General features: G+C 44.6%; 1 protein-coding gene across 3 annotated transcripts in view; it reads left to right on the top strand.

Annotated features, from left to right (window-relative positions):
- The window catches only part of YOD1 (YOD1 deubiquitinase), a 33,741-nt gene extending 13,576 nt beyond the window's left edge, over positions 1-20,165 (top strand). The window contains exons 2-5 of one of the 3 annotated variants that reach the window (XM_055108806.2): positions 448-712; positions 11,027-11,212; positions 13,641-13,818; positions 15,192-18,337. In XM_055108806.2, coding sequence (XP_054964781.2) covers positions 698-712; positions 11,027-11,212; positions 13,641-13,818; positions 15,192-16,717 — 1,905 coding nt within the window. In that variant the 5' untranslated portion in view covers positions 448-697 and the 3' untranslated portion in view covers positions 16,718-18,337. Of the gene's footprint in view, positions 1-447; positions 713-5,942; positions 6,121-11,026; positions 11,213-13,640; positions 13,819-15,191 lie in introns of those variants that run through there. The other 2 variants (XM_003822906.7, XM_055108804.3) reach the window with 2 other exon arrangements.
- The last annotated feature ends 7,604 nt before the right edge of the window (positions 20,166-27,769 follow it).

Here is a 27,769-nt window from a genome sequence, read left to right on the forward strand (position 1 = left end):
GAAAAATAAATACAGATGCTATGAAAAGAATAATTGGGTGGGAGAATCGAATTAAAATTGGTGAATCTGGGAAAGACTTTGAGAAGGTGACATTTAAGCTGAAATCTGAAGCATGAATAAGAACTAATCAGTTGAAAAATAAAATCATTTCAAATAGAGGGTACAGCATTTGCAAACATGATGTTGCAGAAGGAAATGAAATATTTTTCAGACCAGTCTGGTCACAGTATGATAAACAGGAGAAGGGGACATGAAATAAAGTATTAGAAGCAGGCAAGGATCCAGATTTGCAGCATCTATAAGCTATATTAAGCATTTCCTCGAATTCATATTTAACAGGCTTTATTTGCTTATTTTATGTTTGTGCCCATAATTACTTTGTAAACTCCACAAGGGCAGGAACTAGTTGTGACTTTTGTTATTGTTGTATTCCTAACACCTAATAAGGGGCTGGATCTACAATAGACATTCGATATATAGTTGAATGAATGAACATGTGAATGAACAAAGTCAATGAAGTTTATTCCTGTAAAGGAATAAAGTTATCCTAAGATCATTGGGAGGATATTCAAGCATTTTAAGGAAGGCATCAGATTGATGTTCCTCAAAATTTACTGTAACTGCCCTGTGGAGAAGAGATTGAAGAGGGCGGAGTGGAAGTGGACTACCAGTGAGGAGGAGGCTACTACAGTAACATATGGAAGTGATGACGGTGAGCATTATCATAGTTAGCATTTATTGAGTGCTCACAGTATACTCAGCACTCTTCATGTATTATCTCATGTAATCTTCACAATAACTCTATAAGTTATGTGCTATTATTATCATCTCTATTTTATAGATATGATTACTGAGAATTATAAAGTTTAAACTGCCTCAAGGACAAACAGCTAATAAGTGGATGATGGCTTGGGCCAGGTAGATGTCAAGAGAAGAGGATAGATGTAAGATATAATTTAGAGATAGGATCTCCAAGACTTGGTGATGTGGAATAATATTTACTCAATCAACTGGTAGGAAAAAGTGACATTTACTGATTCATGGAAGATGAAGGGGGGATGTATTTGGAGAGAATAGAGAAGAAAAGAGTTAAGACATGTTAAGTTTGAGATGTTTGTGAATCATGTGAAAGCAGAGACCATGTAGGCATCTACAGATCTGAAGTTCAAAAGATATATCTAAAGACAAAGACCTAAATTTTGGACTTGTTGACCTATAGATAAAAGCTGTGTGGATGGAAGAGAGAAGGTAGAGAGAGTGTATATAGGGAGGAAGACTCAGCACCAAGCTGCAAGTAACTCCCAACATTTAAGGAGCCAGGTAAGGGAAGAAGAACTAGCATTTAAAAGTTAGTTGAAGAAAGAGCCACCAAGGATAACTGAGGGTTCAGGAGAGATTAGAGAAGCAAGAGAACTTTATGTCATGGAATTCAAGAGAAAATAGTTTTTTAAAAAAACTGAAAGTGGCCAGCTGTGTTGGATGTTATAGAAAGACAAGATAGAGAAGAATTCAAACAGTCTATAGGATTTGGCAAACTGGAGTTCATTGACGACCTTAGCATGATCTGTTTTAGGGGAGTCAAGGAGAAAGTAGCCAGATAGAAATGAGTTGAAAAGTAAATAGGGATGTCTGGTTAAAGATAACAAGTTGAACATATTCACTAACCTCCACTCTCCCAAAACTTCAGTAAAATGATAGTAATGGAATTACACTCAAGGACAAAGAGATAGTGGGGTAAATAATAGCAACAACATTTCGGAAGTTAGTAAGCTGCTAACTTTCAAGTAATTTTTAACAAATTAGTTAACAAGCAGTTGGATGTGTGGTAACTGACAGCAGATTTTAAAAAGCTGATGGGAATTATTTTAGGAGAAAGGTCAAAATGATGATGCAGGAGAGAAGGTTACAGGGATAGAGTTGGTGAAATGAGATTCAGAGCACACATAATGGATGACAGGATTTTATAGGAAAAACATGGTTTTTGTTGTTGTACCGACAGGGAAAAAGAAGAAAATGGGTGCAAAGGAAGTTAGGTTTGTAAATTTGGGGATGGGAATGTGGCATTCCTGCCTCTTGACTACTGTTGTCATACTGAAGCGTTCAAAATTGGTGACAAAGTTGTTATATGAAAATGGAGTGAAAGAGAGGTAGACAGTTTATGGAGAGAGAAAAAGAGTGGTCTCAGAAAATGGGAAATCCAGTTTCCTAGAGAAAAGTAGTAATTGCCTGAAGTATAAAGTACCCATTTGAGGTTGTTACTCATGAATTTATAGTGGTACTAATCTGCCTGTTATGCGATCAACATAAAGATGTTAGTGACTCAAAGGAATCCAGTAACACCAAATCAAAAGCAAGAGCAGGAAATGCTGACATGTGGAGTCAACCATTAAACGTGACATTTCTGGGAACCAAGACACCAGCAGGTAGGAGACAAGTGATTACAGTCTATTCAGTCTGCCATGCTTAGAGTTTTTGCCATGTGATATAGTGTGAATGTTCTGTCCCCTCCAAATCTCATGTTGAAATGTGACCTCCAAAGTTGGAGGTGGACCTAATGGGAGGCGTTTGGGTCATGGGGGCAGATCCCTCATGAATGTCTTGGTGCTGTCCTTTTGTAATGAGTAAGTTCTAAGTTCTCACATGAGATCATGCCCAGCCAAACCCCTTTTCCGTATCAATTACTAGGTCTCAGGTATTCCTTTACACCAATGCAAACAGACTAACGTACTATGTGATAAGTGTATGTTCCATGGCCCTGTCTATTGTTAATAATGAGTCATTATAGCAAATAAAATAAATATTAATAAATGTATACTGAGTTCGCATGTTAGCACCTCCTTCCTCTCTCTTGCTCCCTGTCTCACCGTGTGACACTGCCTGCTCTCCCTTTACCTGCTGTTACTATTGTAAGCTTCCTGAGACTCTTACCAGAAGCTTAGCAGATGCTAGCACCATGCCTGTACAGCCTGTAGAATCATGAGCAAAACAAACCTCTTTTCTTTTTTTGTTTTTTTTGTTTGTTTGCTTGTTTGTTTGTTTTTAAGACAGGGTCTTGCTCTGTCACCAAGGCTGGAGTGCAGTGGCATAATCATGGCTCACTGCAGCCTTGATCTCCCGGTCTCAAGTCATCCTTTCGCCTCACCCCACGAGCACCTGGGACTACAGGTGTGCACTGCCATACCTGGCTAATTTTTGTACTTTTAGTAGAGACAGGGTTTTGCCATGTTGCCCAGGCTGGTCTCCAACTCCTGAGCTCAAGCAATCCCCCTGCCTTGGCCATCCAAAGTGCTGGAATTACAGGCATGAGCCACCATGCCAGCCAAACCTCTTTTCTTTATAAATTACTAGGTCTCAGGTATTCCTTTATAGCAATGCAAATGGACTAACACACCTTGCATGTGCACTTAGGGGGAAGGGAGGTGCCTAAGTGGGGAGGTTGTACTGAGAAAGGAAATCATAAACTAGCCTCTGACAGTCAAAGAGATGACCACAACAGCATGCAAGAATGGAGAAGGAGAGAACAGATGAGTCAGGTGAGCTGGGCTGTAATTAGTTTCCACAGAGTCTGGTCATCAAACAGGCATTTACATACTAAGAGCAATGACACACATACCCCGCTCAAATGATGACCTATATCAACCAGGAAGTCTTATTCTTTCAGGTTTTTGACTGACTTTGGAAATCCTCCCTTTTCTGTAGTCCAGGCCTCCTTTCCAACTCTCTTGGAATGTTAGAGACTTGGTATATTTCTAAGCAAAAATAAAACAAAGCAAAAACAATATGAATTCCAGGGAAAACATTTAAGTACATGGAGAATGGGAAAAAGAAAATTTGAAATAGTGATTTATTTCAGCTAGGACATATATGTGTTTGCGGGGAGGGGAGGCTCAAGGCTTCTAAGTAACTTCGACTGTGATGTTTATGTTTTATTTCCTGAACTGGATGTTAGGTACAGTTATGTTTGTTATGTCAGTGTATCTGAAATATTTCATAATTTACAAAAAAAAAAAAAACGTTTTTGAGAGGAAAGGGAGGAAGAGAAAGATGATTTTTGTCTATGTCCCTGCTTCTACCTGGTAAAAGATAGGGGTTCCTCCTAGTTATCCTAATTTTATTATAACTGAAAAACTGTGTCTGTTCACAAATAAGACTGTTGCCTACTATCCTCTTGGAAGTTAATTCTCATAAGTCAATTCATTTTTTTAGCAAATGTTCAAATCACACACCTATGGAGCTAGATCAACTTCATTGACTTCATCCATGGGTGTGACTCTGGTTGCACTGAACTGCTGATTTGGAGATGCCCTTCCTGTTTTGTTAGTATTATGACATCATATATGTTTGAATGACACACCAGGGAGAGAGGTCATAGCCCGAAGTGCTCATTCAGCTGTGATATCCAGAGGCTGCTGATAGGGTACTGGGTTATCCCAGGCTTCCTCCAACCTCCTTCCCATCCATTAGTCCTGCTCCACTTCATCTTTACCTTGGCCCCAGGATCACTGCCCTTTTTATTTCCTATCCAACCATGATCACAGAAAGAGAAAAGATGAAAGCCATGTGTCATCTTGTTATAAAACATATTAATAGCTTTAAGTAGGAAATGAAACAGAAAAGGACGAATCTAATTGCTAGAATTACACTTGCAAATTATCTGTGTATTTCATGATTCCCACTTGAGATTCCTTCCAAAATAGAGGCGGATTGGCATTATGCTGATTCATAGCAACCTTGATGTTATACTGCCTGAATTAAAATCTCTGCCCTGCCTCTTCCTAGCTACATGGCCTTGAAAAAGATTTTTAACCTCCCTGTAAAATTTAGATATTAACAAATGCCTACTTTTTTAAGTTAAAGACTAAATTAAAAGATACATGAAAATGCTCAGCACAATACCTAGCAAATAGCAAGAGCTTAATACATTTTGGCAATTATTGTGTACATTGATTTTAAATTTTCTCCCTGACCTTTTAATGCTAGTAAGTGGAATACCTCAAATCCTGATACCTATCAAGGATAATCTACCTGTAGGAAAAACCAGCTTCCAGGCAAAAATCGTATCTGTTAAGAGTGGTCTCTGTACCTGGTGGGAAATTTCTTCCCAAAAATAGTAGATTCTTCTACCTACTCTCTTCTCCCTACGAATTCCAAGTATCAGTCCATGAAAGGAGACAAGAGTTGCTAAACTGGTTGGTAGTTTGTTTTGTTTTTATTTCATAATATGTATTGCCACCTTCTGTGAACAGCCAAAAGAGAGCAGAGGACCAAATGACAGAGTGCATGCTCTCTCCTTTCAAGCTGTCCAGTCACTCTTTCATCAGGACACGGACCTCTTAGGGGATGAATGGTTTTATTTCCCCCAGAAATAAATTAGGCCAAGGAGATTGTTGGCAAGCACTGGGGCGAGACTGGCCCAACTACAGCATCCCTAGCCTGGGGACACCTTCCTCAGTGGACATGAATGGAATTGCTAGGCTTATGAGCTAGGAGTAGGCTTGGGGAAGAAAGTGACTTTCAACATCTAGAAAAGCTAGCAGCAAAACTGAACACAAATGAGTTTAGCTTAGAGAATTCAGGGGAAAACTAAGCTCCAAGTGGAAGAAGGTAGTTCTAGATGAAAAACCTGTTTCACATAGACCTATGGAAAAGCACACTGCCCAGAGGACTGTCTGCTTTCCTTTATATCAACATTAAATATATATACTATCTCTGCCTACTCCCTCCCTGCCACCTGTCCTTCCAGTCTCAGCCCAAACCAGCTCCTCCTCCTTCCAGCCCTCGTTTTTTAAAGAGCTCTTTATTAGCTTTAAACAGGAAAGGGGGGGGTAGGAGATGATTGGCTAAGAGGGAACAGCACCACCCTGCTCATTCCCCTCCCATTCCCTCCCTGAGGAAACAGCTGGAATGAGAGGTAGGGAGGGGAGGCTAGGATTGGCTGAGTCAGTGGCAGGGTGGGGGCCAGGCAGCACAGATGAAGCATTTACCTGTCTCGGTAAGTCAGGAGGAGCTCAAAAGGAGAAGAAAACAGTAGGAGGCAGGGGAAGCAGCCTCTGTCTCCATCTCTGCCCTTTGAAACAAAAGGGTATTTCTTTTCTCTCTTCAGCCCCCAACCCAGTGGAGGTGAGTTAATCACTAACCAACTATTGCTTATCCTATAGCAAGAGGAAGGGGTTTCATGGGAAATCAGAGCTACAGGGGAGGGGAGGTGTCCCTCTATACCCCAGCTAGGGAGATTTCCTCTCTGTTCCTCAACTCTCTGAGTCCATTCTGGGATCAGATCAGGTTGGTAGCAACTTGAGATTGTAGTATTTTTGTGGAGACTGGGGCTGGGAGGCACCTTCTTTTTCATTTATCCCTTTAGGTTGGATAGGCATATTGTGCAAACAACAAGAAAAAAAAATAGATTTGTTTCGGAAATTTCCATCTCTGAACAATTGAAATTGAGTTGTGATTTTAGAAAAGAACAGTTGAAATAGAGGGAGTCAAAATGGGGGAGAGTATCTTGGTTTTCCATAGCGACTGTAACAGGAAATTCTCCCGTGGCTTTACCAACTTGGTGTCGATCTTTATTTAAATAATGGGTGCAGTGTGTGTGTGTGTTTGATCATGCTCGTGTGATAATGGAGCTCTCTGTGTACAGGTGTGTTAGGCATGAGCTGTACTAGGTTGTTTGTAAAGGGATATGAGGTTTGGGCACATGGAGAAAACTTCAACTCCAGCTACCAGCTCATCTTTGGAAAACCCATGGATAATCTAGCTGCAAAGTCAAGTTTATTTGGGTTCTACTCAATTAACTTTCTGACTCTGCCTGTTAATAGACACAGAGACTGGCAAACAGAAAGCTACCTGGCTGTGCCGAGCCTCACCCACATGAATATTTCGTGGCTGCATGTCAAGTCTAGTTAGAGTTCCAAGTGGGGCTCAAGCCAAGGTAGTGTGGCAGAGTCCACAGACAGAGAAGCAGACCAGGGTGGTGGCTTTGTTTGTTTTCCTGCAGGTGTCCCAGTTGGCAGTTTGTGTGGCAGATTTACCTGCAGAAGGAAGGCAGATGTAGGAGTCGAGTCAGAGTAGCAAGTTGCCTCTCCATTATCCATCTTGGGGGGTTTAACCCTTTGGTCCCTAACTTTGACTCTTTTCCTCCTGCTGCAGAGAAGAGGGAAGTGGGAAGCCCTCAGTGCCAGGCTCAAGGGCCTGGCACACGCAGCCCTGAGTGAATATATGGGTTTTCCAGTCCTGGCAACTGGAGATTTAGGCTTGAGCTCACCTCACACCACAGAGCCAACACCCCACACTCACAGACTGAGGGCTGCCCTAGATGGTGAATTTAGGAATAAAGACCACTGGCAGTGTCTAACAAAGCTCTCCTATGCAGAGGGTATTTCTACCTGCTCCTTCCCTCAAACCCACTGGTGAAAGGGAAGATGATAATGTTGCCTAAACACACACAGAAACTTGCCCATGTGTTCATGGAGACGGATATGCAAATTGTGCAAGTTTTAGTCTTTCTGCTATTTTTCTTAGGATATTTTCCAGCCCAAGGCACATTTCTGGGTAGTCAACAAGAAGCAAAGACACCTGGATTGAAAGACAGGAAACCTCTTTGACTAGTAGGCAGAGAGGCAAAGCTCTTGGAGGACATGTGGGGGGTTCGTGGGAGGAGGATGAGAGGGACCTGGGTCTGATTAGAAGGTACAGACAAGCCAACCTGGAATGGAGCTGGAGCCCTCTCCCCACCCCACCGTCTCCAGATACCAGAACTTGAACTGTTCTTTATTTCCTCTCCTCCAAGGCTTGGCAGTATTTAGTATTTTAGTCAGTGGAGTAGTTAATATTTAATGTGTCTTTGGATGGGTGGCCCTGACTATAGGTGCTGCATATTTCTTAACCCATTCCCTCCTCCCGTTAAGTTCCCAAAGAGGTCAAGGGTTAAAAGATACCAAACTCTCACCTTGAGTGTTTTGTTTGTTTCTCAGTCTTCTTATCAGGGTTTCAATGGCTGCCCTGAAAGAGCCCCAAGGTTCAAGGTTGTGAAGTCGGTGAAAGGAAATGCAGCTTTCACCATTCAGATTCTTTAAGTCAGAAAACTAGGTATGGAGATGAGGTGACAGCGCCTCACTCAGCTTTGGTTTCAGGTTCAGATTCCTCTGTGCAGGGATTATGTAATCCCTAAAGACATGATCTTCCTTGGCAGTTGGTGTCATGTCTTTACTGTGGAAATATCTGCTGTTGGGGCAATACACTGGTCTGGAAGTATAAAGCTGAAGCAGATAATTTGCAGGGTTTAAGGTATGAAGTAGAAGGAGAAGGGGGTTTTAAGGCTTTTAGTATTTTAGTCAGGGGTGGCTAGTAACCATTCTCGGGGGCATGCCCCTCTTGCATCCAGATAGTCCCTGAAATGCTGTGTGGAGGGCTGCCCTGTATATGCATGTATAGGTCATTCCCTGTTTCCCTTAGGAAGGGCTAGTGGTAAGAGCCATAACTTTCTCACCCGTAAAATGAAGAAAACGTCACATCCTGCCTATGTTTCCAGATTATGCTGAAGATCGAATTAGCATATCTGAGAGTACTTTGCAAGCTATGGCATGCTGTGTTCTTGTGAAGCAGTGCTTTTCCTACCACTTTTATCTCTTCCAGCTACTTGAAGACATCCTAGGTTCTGAAACAAAAGTGTGATAAGCTTCCCTGGTAGGAAAGAGAGACTAGAAAATCTCTGTAAAGTCTAAAGCATACTTAGAAGCACAAGGGTAGTAATTTTCTCTGAAAGTAAGAGGCAGCATCGGCTCACCCATTCATAGAGAATATGATGTTAATTACAGTGAGTCACTTTAAATATTTACTGCCCTGATTTTACAGAGAAGAAAATTGGAACCCAAAACTAGACCCTTAGATCTACACTGACTTTTTGACAACAATGCCTTTGTCTTATACAGTTTTGTAACACCAGTGCCTATTATTAGGTGCTCATAAATGTTAGTTTAACTGAAAACATTGCCCAAATTTCACTGAGCCATATATTATCTAGGAAATTAAATATTTAAGAAAAAGCTCACAGTAATAGGTTAGAAACCAAGAAGAAGCCTTCCAAAAGCTCAACCTAATAGACCCTAGAACAGATGGCAAGTTCATTCATTCGGCATTTTTTGAGTGTTTTCTGTGTGCCTAGACTCACAGAGATGGAACTCCTTTGCTATAGTGGCCTCAACCCTACAAAATGTTAGGAATGGGTTAGTCCTCCCTGAACTTGGGCATCATTCATGGAGTGGGTAGCTGAGATGACTGAACTTCATCCACATGATTTCTCATGTTCCTGTTTCTTTGAGCTTCTGGGTATTGGGGAGTTAACCTCATGAAAAAACGCTAAGAGCTTCCTCACCCCACATTTATTTATCATTGGGCTTCTTTGGTGTCTCTGCCCCTCCAGTCCCCTCCTTATCTCCTAGGAGGATCTGGACCCCTACGAACCAGATGTCTGGCTCACTAGGGATCTCTCCTGTTTTCCCCCCAGTGTTCTGCCCCTCCCTACCTGCCCCTTTTAAGAGACTCCTCCCAAGCAGAAGAGGAGCTCCTTGGGGCTCCATACTTGCCAGCTGTATAGGGATGGAAAGCTGACTTACCCAACCCAGCCCAAACTTGACTTTGGCACTGGAAGCAATTATTACCAGAGGCCAAGAGAACATCTGCCCTGGCATCCAAAGCCCAAGCCTCCAGATCTCAAATAGATCATGTTTTCTTCTAGGACATTTTACCTAGTGTTGGGAGGGTTGGAAAGATGAAAGAAAATATAGGATGGCATTATAAGGAAAATATGGATTTAGAATCAGACAAACTTTATTCTAATTCTGGCTCTCCTCCAACTCTCTGTTTGATCTTGGAACTGTCTTTTCATCTTAATTCTTTTAGAATTTCATTTTAACATAGCAGACTCACTTCTGGCCTGCCATCTCCAGTGGAGTATTTCCCACAAACAGCCACATCAAAATCCTTGGGACTTTCAGAGGGAAGATGGCACTGCCATCCTTTGCTACTACTATTGTTACAATGACATTGAAACTTTTTTTCCCTAAGGAATTAGAGTTGGGAGGAAGCTATATGGGACATTTCTCTTGTTCATTTGACATAGGCTAGGGAATCTCATTGGGAATATGTGCAACAACAGAGGCACTAGAAAGAAAGAGATTCACTAGAAAGAAAATAGGTTTGTGTCAACCACTGCAGGTGCCCTGTTTATGCCTCCAGGCTAGGGAGTTAAAGATGGGTATCGTAGAGGTGGTTGTGATGATGTTGATGATATTGACTGTGATAGCAGGTGACAATTTGCTCTGTGCAAAGTGTTTTACATGTTCTCACAATAACCCCATGAGGTAGGTATTATTAAGGGACCTGTTTCTTCTCTCAAGTCTACAGTCTCCCATCAAACCAGAATCCTTCTTTTCTGAGATCCTGTTTCTCTTGTTTCAATTTAGTTTGATCCTAGATAGATCTTGTCTTTTTCTTGTTACAAGAACAATAATAGTTAATTATTGACTCATGAGGTCTTAGGGTGTTTACTACCAACTAAACTGTGCTAACTGTTCTCTCATTTAATCCTTATACTAACATTATTTAATGAGGAAAAACAGACTCAGAGTAATTTGCCCCAAGTCACATAACTGTAAATGGCTAAACTGGGATTTGAGCCCAGACCCAACTAACTCCAGAACCCAAGGTATTGACGCCTGTAATATTTATTGCTTATAGTAATGAAAATGTAGATTAAGCTCCTTGGTTCAGAGAAAAATGTAAGAGAAGTAGTAGAAGCTTCTTTCTGACTAGACTGCCTCTCCACCAACTAAGTCTGTCCTTCTGCATGTATTTAAGCCAGCTTCAGGGTCCTTCCATGCAGGCCGGGGGTGTCAGGCAGTGGCTGTTCATGCCCCCCTTCCAGCTCTCTGCTTGCTTGGTGTCCTTCCTGCCATGCCGCCCAGGGCCTGGGCAGAGCCTTGCCGAAGCCTCGGCTCACGTGTGGCTTTGATTCTTCTCTTTTCAGGCCCGGCTTGGGACATTGTTCACTTCCGCTCGCTTCCCCTCTAGGAGCCCCCTTTGCCATCCCTGTGCCTTGTTTCGGGCGATGCCCGAGAGGGAGCTGTGGCCAGCGGGGCCTGGCTCAGAACCTGTGACCCGTGTCGGCAGCTGTGACAGCATGATGAGCAGCACCTCCACCCGCTCTGGATCTGTACGTAATACTCTCCCTCCCGCAACCTGGTCTGCTCTCTGCACACCTGCCCTGCCCTGCCCTGCCCTATCCTTTCCTGCCACCCATCCTGGCTCACTGCACCTTCTCTTTCATTGTTGGGGAGTGATTCACAACACCAGTGGGTGCTTTCTGCCTGAGTCAGCCCTGGCTCTATAGAGAATAGGATGGGATGACCTTAGAGAGCAACTGGGCAAATGAGACTTTTTCCGCCGATTTTCATTAGGTTGGGGGTTGGGTTGAGCAGAGAGAGTAGGCCTGTAATCTGAGGTCATGGTGGAAACCAGAACATAGATTCTTGTAGCACATGGATTATTGAAGTTCTCTGCAATGAGCAGCATTACTTTAGTCTCTTACAAAGATCAAAGAAAATAGGTAATTAGGAGCCTAGGTTCTGGAACCAAACAGATCTGAGTTCTCTACTTATAAGCTGTATGACCTTGGGCAAATTACTTAATTTCTCTAAGCTTTAGCCTCCTCGGTTTTCAAATGGGATAGTTACTGTTCATACCCAATTCAATTTGTGGGGAGTAAATGAGATACAGGTAAAGCACCTAGCATATGCCTCTATATAGAAAAGAGTCAGCCTTTCTAGGAGCAGAGACTGAGAATCTTCCAAAGTCACTCTGTTTAGCTACTTGTGAGTGGCATTTAATAAACTGTAATTTTTCTGGGCATGAATTTAAATCTCAGTTGTTGTGAGACTGGTGTGAAAGAGTAAATCTGTGCTGCATCCAGACGCAAACATTTGTTGTTCATGCTTGTCACATACATAAGAATCCTGGAGAATTTATGCTTTTTTGCATTGTATCCTATAGAGGTATTTGAAAATTTAAGGGTGTCTACTGAATGTCAAGATGTTTAAGACAACCAGTGGATTTTGATATGTAAAAATAGAGTAGAGAAAGAAACACACATGCACAAATCCAAAGTGCAGACAATCATACAAATTTCATTTTGACCCTAGATAATGGGGCTGTGGAGACGTCTTCCTATGTCTTTTAGGCTGAGGCCAACGTGAATAGTCACATAGCACTGGACACAGAATGTGACAGGGATTAAAGGTTTTCAAAGTGAATCATTCATGAAGGAGAAACTCAGAGTCAGCTTATCCTTGGCAAGGCTATTTTAGGAGGAAGAGGACAATAAAGATATTTTTCTTCAAGAAACTCTTGGAGTCAGCTTCAGAGCTTCCAGGGGCTATATTTGGGGCTTCCTTTCACATGTAGGCCCACATGCGAAAGGAAGTTCCAGAGGCAACTGGAAGGGTTATTCTGCAACCCTCTCCCCTCCCTCCAGGATATTTTTAGAGCTGTCTCAAAATCTTTCCTGGCCATCTGAGTGGGCCTGAAGAATATACAACTCTGAAGTGTCCCAAATATTAGGAAAAGGGGTGGAGATGCCAAGAAGAGACTTGGCCCAAATTTCTTATATTCCAATTTGCCCTTTTGTTTTCCCTTCAACCTCCTCTGTGGAAGAGCAACTATTCCAGCAAACTTCTAGCCCCATACAACATAGACAGTAACTGTCTGAGATGACCATTATTATTTTCTTCCAAAAACCTCTATGTACTCTCTCATAATGAATATGATCTACTTTAAGATCTACTTAATATTTAATACTAAGCTGCTTTTCCCTCCTCCCATACCATCCAGTTTCTCCACCAACCTCCCCCTTTAAGTTAATATTTGCTTTAGAAATGCACACTTACTTGAACATTAGCCAGAGCCAAATGTCATCAAGAAAGTAAATGTACAAGGGGAAAAATTCCCGTATGGAATGCATTTCAAAGTCAAGTACAAATCATTTAGTACATTTATCTGTGGCCAGTCATGCCACAGTTCCTACTGGCCTGGCAGCTCATAGCTGGCTGCATTTCCTGCTTTTCCTCATACTGTCCTTGACATACCAGATCAAGTATGCAGAAGTACTTTTAAAAGTTAAAAGCAATACCACTGAAGTTTCAGGTCAAATTGTTATGTTGCACTTCTTATTTGGAGCTAAATCAGAGGTGCTCAAAGTGAGATGTTTGACAAAGGCTGTCAAACATTGAAACTTGGGACTGCTTCTAATCTGTGCCCCTACGCATTCAAGCCAGGACTGAGCAAAAGAAAGGTCCCTGCCATGTGCCTGCCCAGCTCCAGAGCTGGGCGCTAGTGGGCCAGCCTCCTGACAGACTCTGTCCTGCCTGGTGCCTACAGTTTCAGGAGGCAACTCCAGCAGCTTTGCAGAGTAGCAGGAGGGAAAGGTTTCCAGCTCTTCAGCATTCCTTCCTCTCTGCAGGGTGGTTCTCAGGCCCCGCCAGTTTCTGCGGAGGGAGCGCTTTCTCACAGCTCTCTCTCCCTCTCCTGTTCTTCTTCTCGCCCTCCCCCCGCCTCCCCGCCCCCGCCCTCAACCCCAAACCCAACAGAGTGATAGCAGCTACGACTTCCTGTCCGCTGAAGAGAAGGAGTGTCTGCTCTTCCTGGAGGAGACCATTGGCTCACTGGACACGGAGGCTGACAGCGGACTGTCCACTGACGAGTCTGAGCCAGCCACAACTCCCAGAGGTTTCCGAGCACTGCCCATAACCCAACCCACTCCCCGGGGTAAGGCAGACCCTCTGGGGTAGAACCCCAGCAAAACCCAGAAAATCAATATGTCCCCTCCGGCCACTTTCTACCTCGCCTGCCCTCTACCCCAAGGGTCACAGGCAGAAGAAGGTGTAGCCACACTCCTCACCACTCTCCTGGCTAGAACAGAGCCTTGTCCCTGGAGGGAAGGAGGGACCCCTGGCAAGCCAGCTTCCTATGTCTGTCTATGAAGTATCAGAGCCCTAGAAGGGAAAGGGGTTTGACCAGCTCCCATTCTCCTGTGGAAAAATTCTAAAGAGATATGACCGCAGAGGCGGGGGAGGGAGTCAGGGAGGGCTGGGTGGGTGGCTCTGGAGAGACTGAGTCAGTCTAGAGAGCTAATCTGGGTGACACAGAGGACAAGGGTAGGAGAGATAAGGAGAAGGAAGGGCTCCCCAGCTGCAGTGGGAAGCACCTCGAGGCCCTCGTTAGAGAGCGTGGAAAGCCAGTGGTGTTCAGGCTCAGCAGAAGGGGAACAAAACAACACACAAGTGTGGCCATGAGTGTGGGGCCACATGTCCCAGGGTGTGAGAAGCCTTTTACTCCTGAGGACAGTCCCGCTGGTATTGGGGCTGCAGTTTTGTGTTGTTTCATTTAGCAAATATTTATTAACAATTAGTTAGCTATAAATGGGGACGTAGGGCTTTCCTGCTCCATGAGGCTGATTCACTGGCCCAGGGGGCCTGATGTACCTGCCTAGCTCACTGGAAGGAAAGGAGTCACTTTCTGGTGTGGGGACACTATGGCTATTACAGAATTATCCACATGCTCATAGAAAGTGCAAGTAGAAGGCAGAAGCCTGGTTGAATCAAGAGCAAATCACTTATTCAGAGGCTTGCGCTGGGCTCAGTTATCTGGGAGGCCCAAAATAGCTAGAAGGAACTGTCCCAAATTTATCTCCAACCCTGGTGCCTCTGTAGAAAACTGGGGAGAGGTCGAGTCAATAACTTAGAGCAATCAGGGGTCACTCTCTTGCCGCCCATCATGAAAAATTAATTCTCAGTCAAAAAAAAGATATGCTATTATTATTTGTAGAAATGGGGGTCTCTTATGTTGCCCTGGTTGGTCTCGAACTCTTGGGCTAAAATGATCCACTTGCTTTGGCCTCCCAAAGTGCTGGGATTACAGGCATGAGACACTGCGCCTGGCCCTGGATCTGCTATTACTGATCTATTAGTCTAAATGATATCCAGACAAAAGTGCTGCTCTTGTAAAAGCAAAGAAAACAAGACAAAATAAAACCCATTCATTGCTAGTTTGGGATCAGAGTTCAGGAAGTCATTGCTTTCCCCTCTGCAGCAGGGCCCTCACCTCTGTCCACTCTTTTATGTTCTTTCTGACCCTCACAGGAGGTCCAGAGGAGACCATCACTCAGCAAGGACGAGCGCCAAGGACAGTAACTGAGTCCAGCTCATCCCATCCTCCTGAGCCCCAGGGCCTAGGCCTCAGGTCAGGCTCCTACAGCCTCCCTAGGAATATCCACATTGCCAGAAGCCAGAACTTCAGGAAAAGCACCACCCAGGCTAGCAGTCACACCCCTGGAGAACCGGGGAGGCTTGCGCCAGAGCCTGAGAAAGAACAGGTCAGCCAGAGCAGCCAACCCAGGCAGGCACCTGCCAGCCCCCAGGAGGCTGCCCTTGACTTGGACGTGGTGCTCATCCCTCCGCCAGAAGCTTTCCGGGACATCCAGCCAGAGCAGTGTAGGGAAGCCAGCCTGCCTGAGGGGCCAGGACAGCAGGGCCACACACCCCAGCTCCACACACCATCCAGCTCCCAGGAAAGAGAGCAGACTCCTTCAGAAGCCATGTCCCAAAAAGCCAAGGAAACAGGCTCAACCGGGTACACACAACAACCCCAGCCTCCTCCTGCAGGGTTGCCTCAGAATGCAAGAGCTGAAGATGCTCCCCTCCCATCAGGGGAGGACCCAAACAGCCAACTAGCTCCCCTCACAACCCCTAAGCCCCGGAAGCTGCCACCTAATATTGTTCTGAAGAGCAGCCGAAGCAGTTTCCACAGTGACCCCCAGCACTGGCTGTCCCGCCACACTGAGGCTGCCCCTGGAGATTCTGGCCTGATCTCCTGTTCACTGCAAGAGCAGAGAAAAGCACGTAAAGAAGCTCTAGAGAAGCTGGGGCTACCCCAGGATCAAGATGAGCCTGGACTCCACTTAAGTAAGCCCACCAGCTCCATCAGACCCAAGGAGACACGGGCCCAGCATCTGTCCCCAGCTCCAGGTCTGGCTCAGCCTGCAGCTCCAGCCCAGGCCTCAGCAGCTATTCCTGCTGCTGGGAAGGCTCTGGCTCAAGCTCCGGCTCCAGCTCCAGGTCCAGCTCAGGGACCTTTGCCAATGAAGTCTCCAGCTCCAGGCAATGTTGCAGCTAGCAAATCTATGCCAATTCCTATCCCTAAGGCCCCGAGGGCAAACAGTGCCCTGACTCCACCAAAGCCAGAGTCAGGGCTGACTCTCCAGGAGAGCAACACCCCTGGCCTGAGACAGATGAACTTCAAGTCCAACACTCTGGAGCGCTCAGGGGTGGGACTGAGCAGCTACCTTTCATCTGAGAAAGATGCCAGCCCCAAAACCAGCACTTCTCTGGGAAAGGGCTCCTTCTTGGACAAGATCTCGCCCAGTGTCTTACGTAATTCTCGGCCCCGCCCGGCCTCCCTGGGCACGGGGAAAGATTTTGCAGGTATCCAGGTAGGCAAGCTGGCTGACCTGGAGCAGGAGCAGAGCTCCAAGCACCTGTCCTACCAAGGACAGAGCCGTGACAAGCTTCCTCGGCCCCCCTGTGTCAGTGTCAAGATCTCCCCAAAGGGTGTCCCCAATGAACACAGAAGGGAGGCCCTGAAGAAGCTGGGACTGTTGAAGGAGTAGACTCTGCGACCAGTACAGACCCTGTCCTGGCTGAACAAGAAGAGACACATGCTCCACTTGGGAGCCTTTGCCACCACGCAACTCAGGGCTCAAGATGAATGGGAGGGAGAGATTTGAGTCCAAGCATACATTTATATTCAGTGTTGTGCCATTGAGTTCCCATGTGGATCATTCTGAAGGTGATCTCCACAAGAGGCTGTGTGTGTGTGTGTGTGTGTGCGTGTGTGTGTTTGGTGTTGTGTGAAGGGGGGCCGCTGGATACATCACTGAAGCTATTGATATAACACAATGAGTCACTGTTCAGAATTCTGCTCTTGTTAGATGTTTTCTTACATTGGGTAGAGTCCAGCCTAGCGAGAGCTGAGTGAAGGGGCTGGCCATGCCTGAGACGAAAAGTCAAATGAGACAATGGACGTGTCAATGACTTGAAAAAAAGTTACATCCAGCAAATGCAGGGTCACATGAAATATGGGCCTCCTGGAATCCCTACAGTGGATGGACACTGGCTCATACCTTGCCAGATCCCTCTCTCAGTTCCAGCCTTCTGGACAAGGCCTGGGCTAAGAGGAGCTGATTCGTTATCTCTTCACCCACTGCCCTCTCAGTATCACCAGTCCCAAAGACAGGATACGTCCCTGTAACCCAATCTCTCGGTTGATTGATAGCAGAACAGCTCTTGTTGGTCTGAGAAGGCAGGATAAGTGACCACATATTTATGCCACTACCTCCACCAGGGAGAGTCCTTCTCCACAGGCTTGATAAATTCAATCACCAACTGTGCTGTGGTCCCTGACTCTGCTACTCCCGTTCTTCCTGCTTTCCTGCTCCGTATCTCAGTCTGCACTGACCCCAGGGCTGGGCTGACATCAAGATGGGAGCCCAGCCCACAGGCTTTATAAACACCCAAGAACCGTTTCAGATCTTCTCTGTGCTGATGCAGGTAGTTTTAAATTTTTCTCAGTTCCAGTGATAGAAAACCCACACAATACATCCTCTGCCAGTCTTAATAGAATATCAGAGGTAAGAGGGGCCTCAGAGAAGCTCTGACGCAGTGCTGCTGGGGAAGGGAAGTGACTAACCCCGGGTCAGCCTGCCATTTAGGGAAAGAGCTGAGGTTCTTACCCTTGTTGCATGCTGCCACCTCTCCTTAGCCAGTGCTCTTGTACATCCACACAGCACCCTAAGGAGCCATAGTCACCATCAAAGACTCAACCCTAAGGCCCTTCAAGATCTCAAAGTGCCTTCTGAAGCATCAGAGATTAAATATTGTTCAAACTAATAGTTATTGCTGTGGCTTTTAATTTTATCTTTGGAAGATAGCTATATGGTAACTCATCATTAACCAGAACACCTCTCCCCTCAAATTCCCTGACCAAGTTGTGCAGCTTGAGCAAATGCCGAAAGAGGGTATTATGGGTGGGTGGTGTGGGCTTGCAAATACAAGCTTGGAGGTGAGACATGGCCAGACATGACTCCTGCTTCCCCTTAGGAAGTAAATCTTACTTATGGCTGTGAACTGCTTGGAGTCCAGGATGCCCAGATGTGAGGGGCAGATGAAGGGAATGTTGCTGGAAAGGTGCCTTTTAAGGCTGCTGAGAATTTCTGGACTGTGTCCTGATGGACGCAGCACCATCAAAGCCCAGAATTTCTGAAAATGGTGACAAGGTTAACATAAGGACAACAAATACTCCACCCTGTCATGGTATGTGGGGTGTGGGTGTGGCGGTTTCTGTGTACGTTTGCTCATACACGCACATCCAAAAGCCTGTGCCTCATTCCTGGCCATGGGTGAGGACTTGGTCTGTCACGGCTGATGAGGACTCCCACAACCAGCCAAGTTATGTCTTATTATACACCCCCAGAAAGAGAGAAAGCTGCCTTCTGGAGGACTGATTCCGCATGCTATATTCAGCTGAGTTGATTTCTGTGTCTATTTCAACCCATAACCTGAAGAATGATCACCTTATTCCTTATTCATTAATTTTCTTGATTAATAGGGAAACTTGGGAATAGCTATAAAGTAAAACTTGGGTGGAACCTGGGGCCCTGGCATCACACAAGTGTGATTAGGATGGTCAAGGTCATCAGGAGTACAGCCTATTATATTCCCACATCCTGAGAAAGGTCATTTCTCCCACACACGACAAAGTCACAGACATCTTCCACCTGCCACTAGGCATCCTCATCCTACTGACATGCCCATTTCTCCAGTTTTCTTAATCTGAGACTCCCTTCCCTTGTTTTTTAAAGATACCGTGCTTCTCCACATCCTCATCCTTCAAGGAGCATATTTTGCTCTAAGGATGGTCTTTGGGATTCAAGAATAGAATAATAAATCCAAACTTGGTCATTCCCATTTTGAAGAGATGCAAGAGGGCCCAGTGAGGACATCCGCCTCCCTGAAAGTGGTGCTAGACAGAGCTGAGGTCATTGTATCTGTGTATTCACATAGGATTTCTCTTCATTCAGCTTGAATTGATGGGGAGGGAGGTAAGAGTAGGGTCAGAGTTACTCATCCCTTTTCAAAGAATTGTGGGTGGAAGTTTGTAAAGGCCATTCATTTGATTTTCAAAATCAAAGCAACAGCTCTACTTCCACTTGGCCTTAGATCTCTGCTATACCCTGCCATAGCCTTGATGCCACTGGGCACAAGCCACCTGCCAAATACAGGAGTGGCCTCTCCCAGCCTGGCATGATAGGGGGGTCTGTGCCCTCAGATGTGTTGACAGCTGCTCTTCTGAATTGCCACACCTGTGCTACACTTGGAATTCTGCGCTCTGACTCTGCAGGGTAGGACCACGTGCCATCTCACACAGAGGTCAACCGATAAGCCCACTCACTCGTACATGCCTTCTTCCACAGTGGGAAGCATGATCTGGCAGGGGCCGCCCTGTAGGCTGGGGATGGGCTGCTGTGTGAATGTTGACGTTCGTTTCATGGAGAAAGGGGAGGTGAAAGATTGAAGAGCAGGTTCCCGTCAATGTTCTGAGTTCGAGCTGGAGGTGTAGATTGAATAGTCTACATGGTCTGTGAGTGTGTGAGATGAACCCTTCCATCCTTTGACACCTGGTTGTATGTGTAGGCTAAGAAGGACCCTCCTGTCAGTGTGCAAAGCTGTAATCTCATGGACTAGAGGAGAGGGGGCCAAGGGGATGGACAGGAGAAGTCATGCAGAATCTAAGCAGGAATGCAGATAGAACACATCTAGGCTCTTTTCCCCAGGAGAGTGATGATGGAGCATATAGATCTGGCTCAAATTCAGCCTCCATCACTTACCAGTCAGGAACCCTGGCGATATCACTTTAACTTTCTGAACCTTAGAGTCTTCACCTATAAGACAGGGAAAATAATACCATCCTTTCAAGATTGTTGAGATATATAAGTGATATAAAACATGTAAAGCTTAGTTCTGGCCACAGTGTAGCTACTCAATAAATGATAATACTACCTTCTGGGTCTTATTTTTTTCTTCTCAAAGGAGGTGACTGTAGGGAGGGTTGGATACCAAGGGTTCACCCAACTCACTTCTGAGAGAAAGATAGAGCCTGCTGCACACAAAACTTACGGCACAACCAGTCTTCGGCACAGCCTCCAGGTGACTCAGCTTCACCCACGCCAGGCTTCCTGGAGTTTGAAAAGACAGCAATTGGCATGGGTGTAATGTGTGTGTTCTGGTGCAGCCTGAACCAGCTGTTTCCAGCTTTCATATCCTCAAATCCAACTTCTCCTGTATCATCAGTCTCTTACTGCCCATGACCATAGAGCAAGCTTCTTTTTGCTTCCTTTTACTTTCTTTTGCTGTGTGGTTCAGAGAACTATATGCTGTTCTACAGTTATTTATTTTTAAAATGAAGGTAAAAAAAAAATAAGCGTATAACAGGAGGGAACTTCTCAGAAAGAAATAAAAGCTAGAAAAGGTTTTAAAATTCCTTTTTTTTCTTTTAAATAGCACGTTCTTTTAAATTTGTTCATCTCTGGAATGAATCAGGCATTAGTTATCAGGAGGCAAGAAGTGCATTGGATGAGGTCTGTAAATCTCTTCAGGTATAGGGACCTGTGAATTGCTGGAGTCATGACCACTGTCAAAATCATCACTGACTGTTAGCATACACATGTGGTAAAAACAGATTACACTCTAATTCCAGGCTGTCATTCTCTCTTACTCATTACCTAGTTGGATTGTTGTCCTTATCACCACTTGCCACGTATCCAGAATTCAAAATAATGTGAAACAGGCAGAGGCCTGGACCAGGTGAGCTTTAGTGGGTCACTTCTCACTCTCAACATGAGGGACTTGGTCTTTCTCCTAGATCCATGCTAGCCCTGAAATGTATGTTTCGGTAAATCCAAACAAGTTAGGAAGATCAACACCTGCCAAAAATAATCAAAATATAGTCTAAAATAAACTAAACCTCAGAGAACTTGAGAACGGAAAGGAAACTTTTAGGTTCTGTAATTCAACCTCCCACCTAAAGAGGAATTATCTCTATAGTTGGAGATACATATGTTTCTTCCTTTCTTTCTATCTACCTATCTATATCTATGGTCAGAAATAAACACACACATATATATATATATGTATATATATATACATGTAGGACCAGGAAGAAGGGAGGTTTGGTTTGGGGCATACTGAGTTTGAAGTTGCTGTGGGACTTCTAAGCTGACATGGCCTCTGGCATGTCAACTTAGATATCTATATCTATATCTATATCTATATCTACCTCCAACTATGTATATATAGAGAGAGATATGGTCAGAAATATAGTTGGATAGATGGATGGAGGCTTAATGGATGAATGGATGGATGGATGGATGAGTGGATAGATGGAAGAAGATAGGAAAGGAGGGAAGAGGAGGGGAGGGAAGAGAGATTGAGAACACACAGTGGCCAAGAGCATAGGCTCAGGAGCCAGGCTGCCAGGGTCTCTGCACTTCAGTTTCCTTTTCGGTGATTACCTTTTGCACCTTTTAACTTTCTTTGTTGTGTGGTTCAGGGAACTTTATGCTGCCCTACAGTTATTGTTTATCTTAAAAATGGAGAAAAAACGAACTTAGATTATAACAGGATGGAACCTCGTAAAGTAAGGCAATAATAATACTTACCCCTTGCAGTTGTTATGAAAATAGAATCAAATGAGATACTACATATAAAAAAACCATAGCACACTGCTGAATAAATGGTGTCTATTCATATTATTATCATATAGACATGTAATTCAGATGCCAACCGGGACCCCCATCAGGACTGGTTAATCTTAGCCTGCACCTAGATTCCTCAGAACTGAAACAGTCAAAGCCTTCCTCCAGTTTTAAGAGCCTCCTACAGTTCTGTCCTATCTGCATCTGTGTGTGCTGCTTCGGAGCCTCCCCACACCTGCCTCCTTCCCAATCCACACTCTGCCGTCCCCAAGCCACCGTCTCTGTCTCCGCTCACTATTGGTCTAGACGCAAAGCCCAGGCCTTTCACTGATTCCCATGGGAAATCAGGTTTCGTTAAGCAGTTTGTTATTTTCTGAGTTTTTTACTGAAGGTCAGTGTGGGGGATGCTGGGGGACCTATCACAACCACATGGCCTCACATCACCTCCCCTTCCACCCTTTCTTTTTCTTTTCCAACTTATAGCACAACCAGCAAATCCTTCTCACCTCCACCCGACACTTGAGGGCTCTTAGGATCTGAGCGTCAACCCCCAGAGACTTTTCAAAAAATTCCTCTTACATGAAGAGAGTTGCTGCGCCAAACTCTATACATCTCTACAGATGGAAAGATCATTCTGGTGGCTGGGTTGGGAGGGGACCGAGACAGGCTGGGATGGGTGTGTAGGGAACAGTTAGAAAGCTACTGCTGTAGTCTGGGAGGGAGGCAGTGGGGCACTGTGTAGCTGTGGTGGTGGCAGAAAGAAGAAAAGAAAGAAGGTTTGAAGACGTTCATCACTGACATGATTTGGTGGACCTATTACTGAGGGTGAGGAAGAGGGTGAGGTCATGAGTCATGTTTTGGTTTCATTCCTTCGTGATTGGATGGATACTAATACCACTCACTGAGACATAGACCATGGCGAGAGGCTCAGATCTGGGGGTCCCCTGCATGGGTCTGTGTTTGGACATGTTGAGAGTACAGCGCTCTCTACCTCCTGGGCCTTCATGCCTGAAAGTAGGACTGAGGCTACAGCACAAGTTGACTTGCAACATCAACACCTCCTCCAGCTCACACCAACCCTGCCACACTCTGCTTTAGTGGGTAGGCAGGACTCTGTGAAGGCCTCCTTTGGATTAGTTCCCGGCTCTGTTCAGTTGCTTGGATCTGAGGAAATATTTGTCATCTCCTCTTTGAGTGACTCTCCTGCCCCCATCCTTTAGGCAGGGGCTCCTGAAGGATCTGTCTTCATGTTCTCTTATTAAAAGCATCAAGCTGGTCCCAGCTCTGAGACTCTACCTTGGCTGTTCCTTCTGCTGGAGTTCTCCGCTCCTCATCTTTACATAGCTAGTTCCTTCTCATCCTTTAAGTCTCAGATTAAATTTCAGATTTTCTGAGAAGCCTTTGCTGAATGCTCGAGACGTACATGAGATATATATTTATGGACGCATCGGGAAATCTTTTCAGTGCTGTGCAGATGGTCGTGACTCTTCTTATTCCTCCAACCTAGGGACGGAGACCCAGTGCAGCTCTGCATGGAGCTGCTGGCATGGTGCCTACTGTCTGCACAGTGAAAGGAGGCAGGCACAGGTTTGGGCTTTGGCTGCCCAGCAGCATGGGGACCACAGCTCTTGTCCAGGATCTGGGCATCCCAAGTAGGATCTTATCAAGACTGAAGATCCCCTCTTTCCATGTCCACTTCAACTAAACATTTATTGAGTCCCTCTTAGAACCAAGAATTCTCATATTCAGTATCTCAAGTAAGCTTCATAACAGCCCCACACATTTCTATATAACTCTCTGTCAATTAGGGAACCAAGACACAGACAGTTTACTCAACTTGCCCAAGTTCATAAGTTAGTAATTATTGGAGTCATGGATTTGAACTTGGGTTGACCTCTCAGCAAGGCCAGTGCTGTTTGGCTATTACAAATCTGCCATATAAAAATAATTTCATTGACACCTCAAACAACAAAGATAGAATTACCCGTGTTTTACACATGAGGAACATGAGTTTCAGAGAGCTCATGGGGTTACAAGAAGTAAAACTAGAGACAGAATCACGGCCCCTGGTTCAGCACACTCATTCGTTTCTCAGTTTCCTGAGTTCAAACCCTCTATCCAATATTAGGAAAACAAAGATAAATAAGACATACCCAGAAAATGAAGGAGCTCGTAGTCTAGCAAGAGAAAGAGACAATAAGGTATGATTATATTCAAGATATAAAGATATAGAACCATAGAGGGTAGGGATCTAAGAGAGGAGGGGAAAGACCTGGAAAGAAGAGGTGTTCCAGACAGAGGAAACAGCATGTGCCAAGAAAGCACAAAGAAGTGTGGTGTATCTGGAGAACTGTCTGTGATGTACAGTGCCCAGGGATGAGGCCAGAAGAGCAGGCAACAGGAGACTGTGGAGGGCCTATGTGCCATGCAGAACAGTCTGATCTCTATCCTGTGAGCAGTGGAGAGTCAATGGAAGATTTAAAGCAGGGAAGTAGCAAGGTCAAAATTGCATTTTGTAAAGGCTCTGGCCAAGGCTGTGGATAATGGAACATACTGCAATGATACTACAACAAAGAAACCAGCTAGAAGTCTTTATCAGTCAAAGATGCTTTTGGCTGCAAGTAACAGAACCCTCTGTGGCTTAAATAAAAGGGGATTTATCTTTTTCTCCCATACTGGGAAATATGAGGGTAGGTGGCTATGGGCATTGTTCAGGGCAGAGGCACAGGAATTCTCTTTGCCTTCCTTCTGCAATTGCAAGATGGTGGCTCCAGTCATATTGCTGGCATTCAAAGGATTAAGAAGGGAAAAAATACTGGGAGCATCCATATCTGTCTTTTTAAATAAGAAAGCAAAGTCTTTCCCAGAAACTTCTGAACAGACTTTCTTTTCTGTCTCATTGACCAGAATTACATCACAAGCCATCTCTAGCTGTAAGAAAGCCTGTCTTGTCCTCTCTAATAGAGGCCAGCCTAGGAGAAGGGGGTGGATGTGAGTCTTCTGCTAGCTAATCCACAATGCTCCCAACAGTCCAAGTGAGAATTTAAATAAATCAGTGAAGATGGAGGTGGTGCACAATTCTAAATGTGCCCACAAACCAACCAGCAGCTTAGTGACTGACTGGATGTAAAGACTAAAGGAGAAAGAGGAGCTCAAAATGATGCCCACATTGCTGGTCTGAACAAGTAGACAGAATTCATGAATATTCTATAGGGGTAGGACCAGGAAGAAGGGAGGTTTGGTTTGGGGCATACGGAGTTTGAGGTTGCTGTGGGACTTCTAAGTTGACATGGCCCCTGGTAGGTAGACTGCGGGTCTGCAGTTCATGGGGGAGAAGCGATAACAGAGCCACTAAATGTAGGTGACAGTTGATCATGAACATGGATAAGGCTGTCTAGGGAGGATGGGTAGAATAAGAAGAACAGAGCTCATGGATGAATCTCTGGGGCACACTGACATCTAAAGGGAGGTAAATAAAGAGAAGTCCAATGAGAAAACTGCACCCCCAATTTCTACTTGATCACTGTTCTGTCTAGTATCTCTCAAATTAAAAAATTAACAACAACAACAACAAAATTAAAACCTTCCTTAACCCCACATCTTCTACAGCAGAGTTGTCCATCAGAAATTTCAGCAATGATAAAACTATGCTCTATCTGCTCTGCCCAATTGAGTAGCTGCTCCTCACATGTGGCCCTCAAGCACTTGATATTTGGCTAGTGTGACAAAGAACTAAATGTCTAATTTTATTTAATTTTAATTAACATAAACTTACATTTTTTAATTAGGCAAGTGGCTATGGTGTTGGACAGCACTGCTCTAGCACCCTAGCCATCTCTCTGCTCCCCTCTGGAAATGTTCCTTGAAATAAACACAACCTCTCCTTTCTCACCTGAACCTCACTCCTCCTCCCGCTTCAACCAAGCATCTTTCCCCTCCATGCCCCCAAGACCATGTTGTCAGAGTTACCAATGACATCCATGTTGGCAGATCCAGTAGTCTGCTTTACTCGCATTTACTTTATTTCTCTGCACATTTGACACAATTGACGACTCCCTTCATTTTGAAACACTGACTCCTGGGTACCGTGTACTCCTCCTCAGGATCTTTTGCCTTCTCATCCTCTTGGGCCTCAGGCCTCTCTCCTGTGCCCCCTTCTCAGATCTGTCTTCATGTTCTCCTTTAAATGCATCAAGCTTGTCCCAGCTCTGGGACTCTACCTTGGCTGTTCCTTCTCCTGGAGTTCTTTTCTCCTCGTCTTTACGTAGCTAGTTCCTTCTCATCCTTTACGTTTTAGATTAAATTTCAGATTTTCTGAGAGGCCTTTGCTGAATGATGAAGCTAAAGATGACACTTGATCTTTCCTATGTGGTACTATGAAGTACCACTCTTGAATTCTCTCCATAGTACTCACCACTATTCAGAGAGAGATTTTGAAAGCTAAGGGGAAAAAAGAGTTTCTAGAAAAGAACCTGGTCAACAATACCAAGTACTCCAGACACATCAAATATGATGGCACTAAAACATTTCTATTGGATTTTGAAATTAAGAGGTCACTAATAATTTCAGCAAAAACAATTTCAGAGAAGAACCGAGTATGAAAACCAACTTTAGCCAGTTGTAGAGTCAATGGAAGTGAAGACAGTGAGTGTAGTTAAATCTACTTCCCTCCCTTTATAGCTTAGCTAGGGAAGAAAGCTAGGGAAATTGAATAAAAAAATGTGATCAAGAGTACAGAAGGGTTTTTTTTTATTGTTTGCTTTAAGATGGAATAGATTCGAGCATGACTATATGTTAGAAGGAAAGCGTCCATAGAGAAAAAATTAAATATATAGGAAAAGTGATCATATAGAGGAAGGCTCCTAAGGAAAAGTAGAGGAGACAAGATCTAATGAACAAGAATAAATTCTTCTGGGGAAAGAGGGTCAGCAACTTTTCCAGGTCAGGGGAGAAGAAGGAAAGGATGGGCCAGGTGCAGTGACTCATGCCTGTAATCCCAGCACTTTGGGAGGCTGAGGCGGGCAGTTCACCTGAGGTCAGGAGTTTGAGACCAGTCTGGCCAACATGGCAAAACCCCATCTATACTAAAAACACAAAAATTAGCTGGGCATGGTAGCACACACCTGTAATCCCAGCTACTGGGGAGGCTGAGACAGGAGAATTGCCTGAACCCAGGGAGTAGAGGTTTCAGTGAGCTGAGACGTACAACTGCACTGCAGCCTGGGTGAAAGAGTGAGACTCCATCTCAAAAAAAAAAAAAAAAAAAAGAAAAAAATTAAAACAAAAAGACAAAAGGAAGGAAAGGATGGAGAGATGTAAAAAAAAAAAAACAAAAAACAAACCTTTGTGGAAAAGGGTGGGAAATGGAGGAAGTTCCCTCCTAATAGATTGCATCTTCCCTTTTAATTTGGAGGCAGCGTGAAAGCAAGGAGAGTAGGGTAGGGTAAGGAGCTTAATAAGAGAAGGTACAGAAGAGCCATTGTGGGAAGGGATGAGAAATAAAGTTAATTTGGAACAATGACAGAAAAAATATGTGGTGATGCTGAGAACCCCAGTGAGGTCAAAGACACCTATGTGTTCTTCAGGAAAGTGCAGGTTCAGAAAAAGGAAGGTTGAGTTGATTCAGGTTCAGAGGAGTGCAAAGTTATCTCAGTCCCTGGTCCTTCAACCAGGACTGCCTCATCCACCATTCTACACCTACTATATGAAAACATCCCCAACAGAAAGTAATTGCTCTGAACAATTGCCCCAGTTTTTGCCTGATTAAGCTAACCTACAGCTCTTGCCACATCCTTGCTAATTCCCTGAACCTGTGAGAACCACTCCAGTATCCAGACAATACTTGAGAGAGCTGGCAGTACCTGAAGGATGCTCAAAAGGAACTCTAGGATACTCTCTCAAAGCACTGAG

This window comes from Pan paniscus, chromosome 1 (genome assembly GCF_029289425.2).
Source record: "Pan paniscus chromosome 1, NHGRI_mPanPan1-v2.0_pri, whole genome shotgun sequence".
Taxonomy (NCBI): Eukaryota; Metazoa; Chordata; class Mammalia; order Primates; family Hominidae; genus Pan; species Pan paniscus.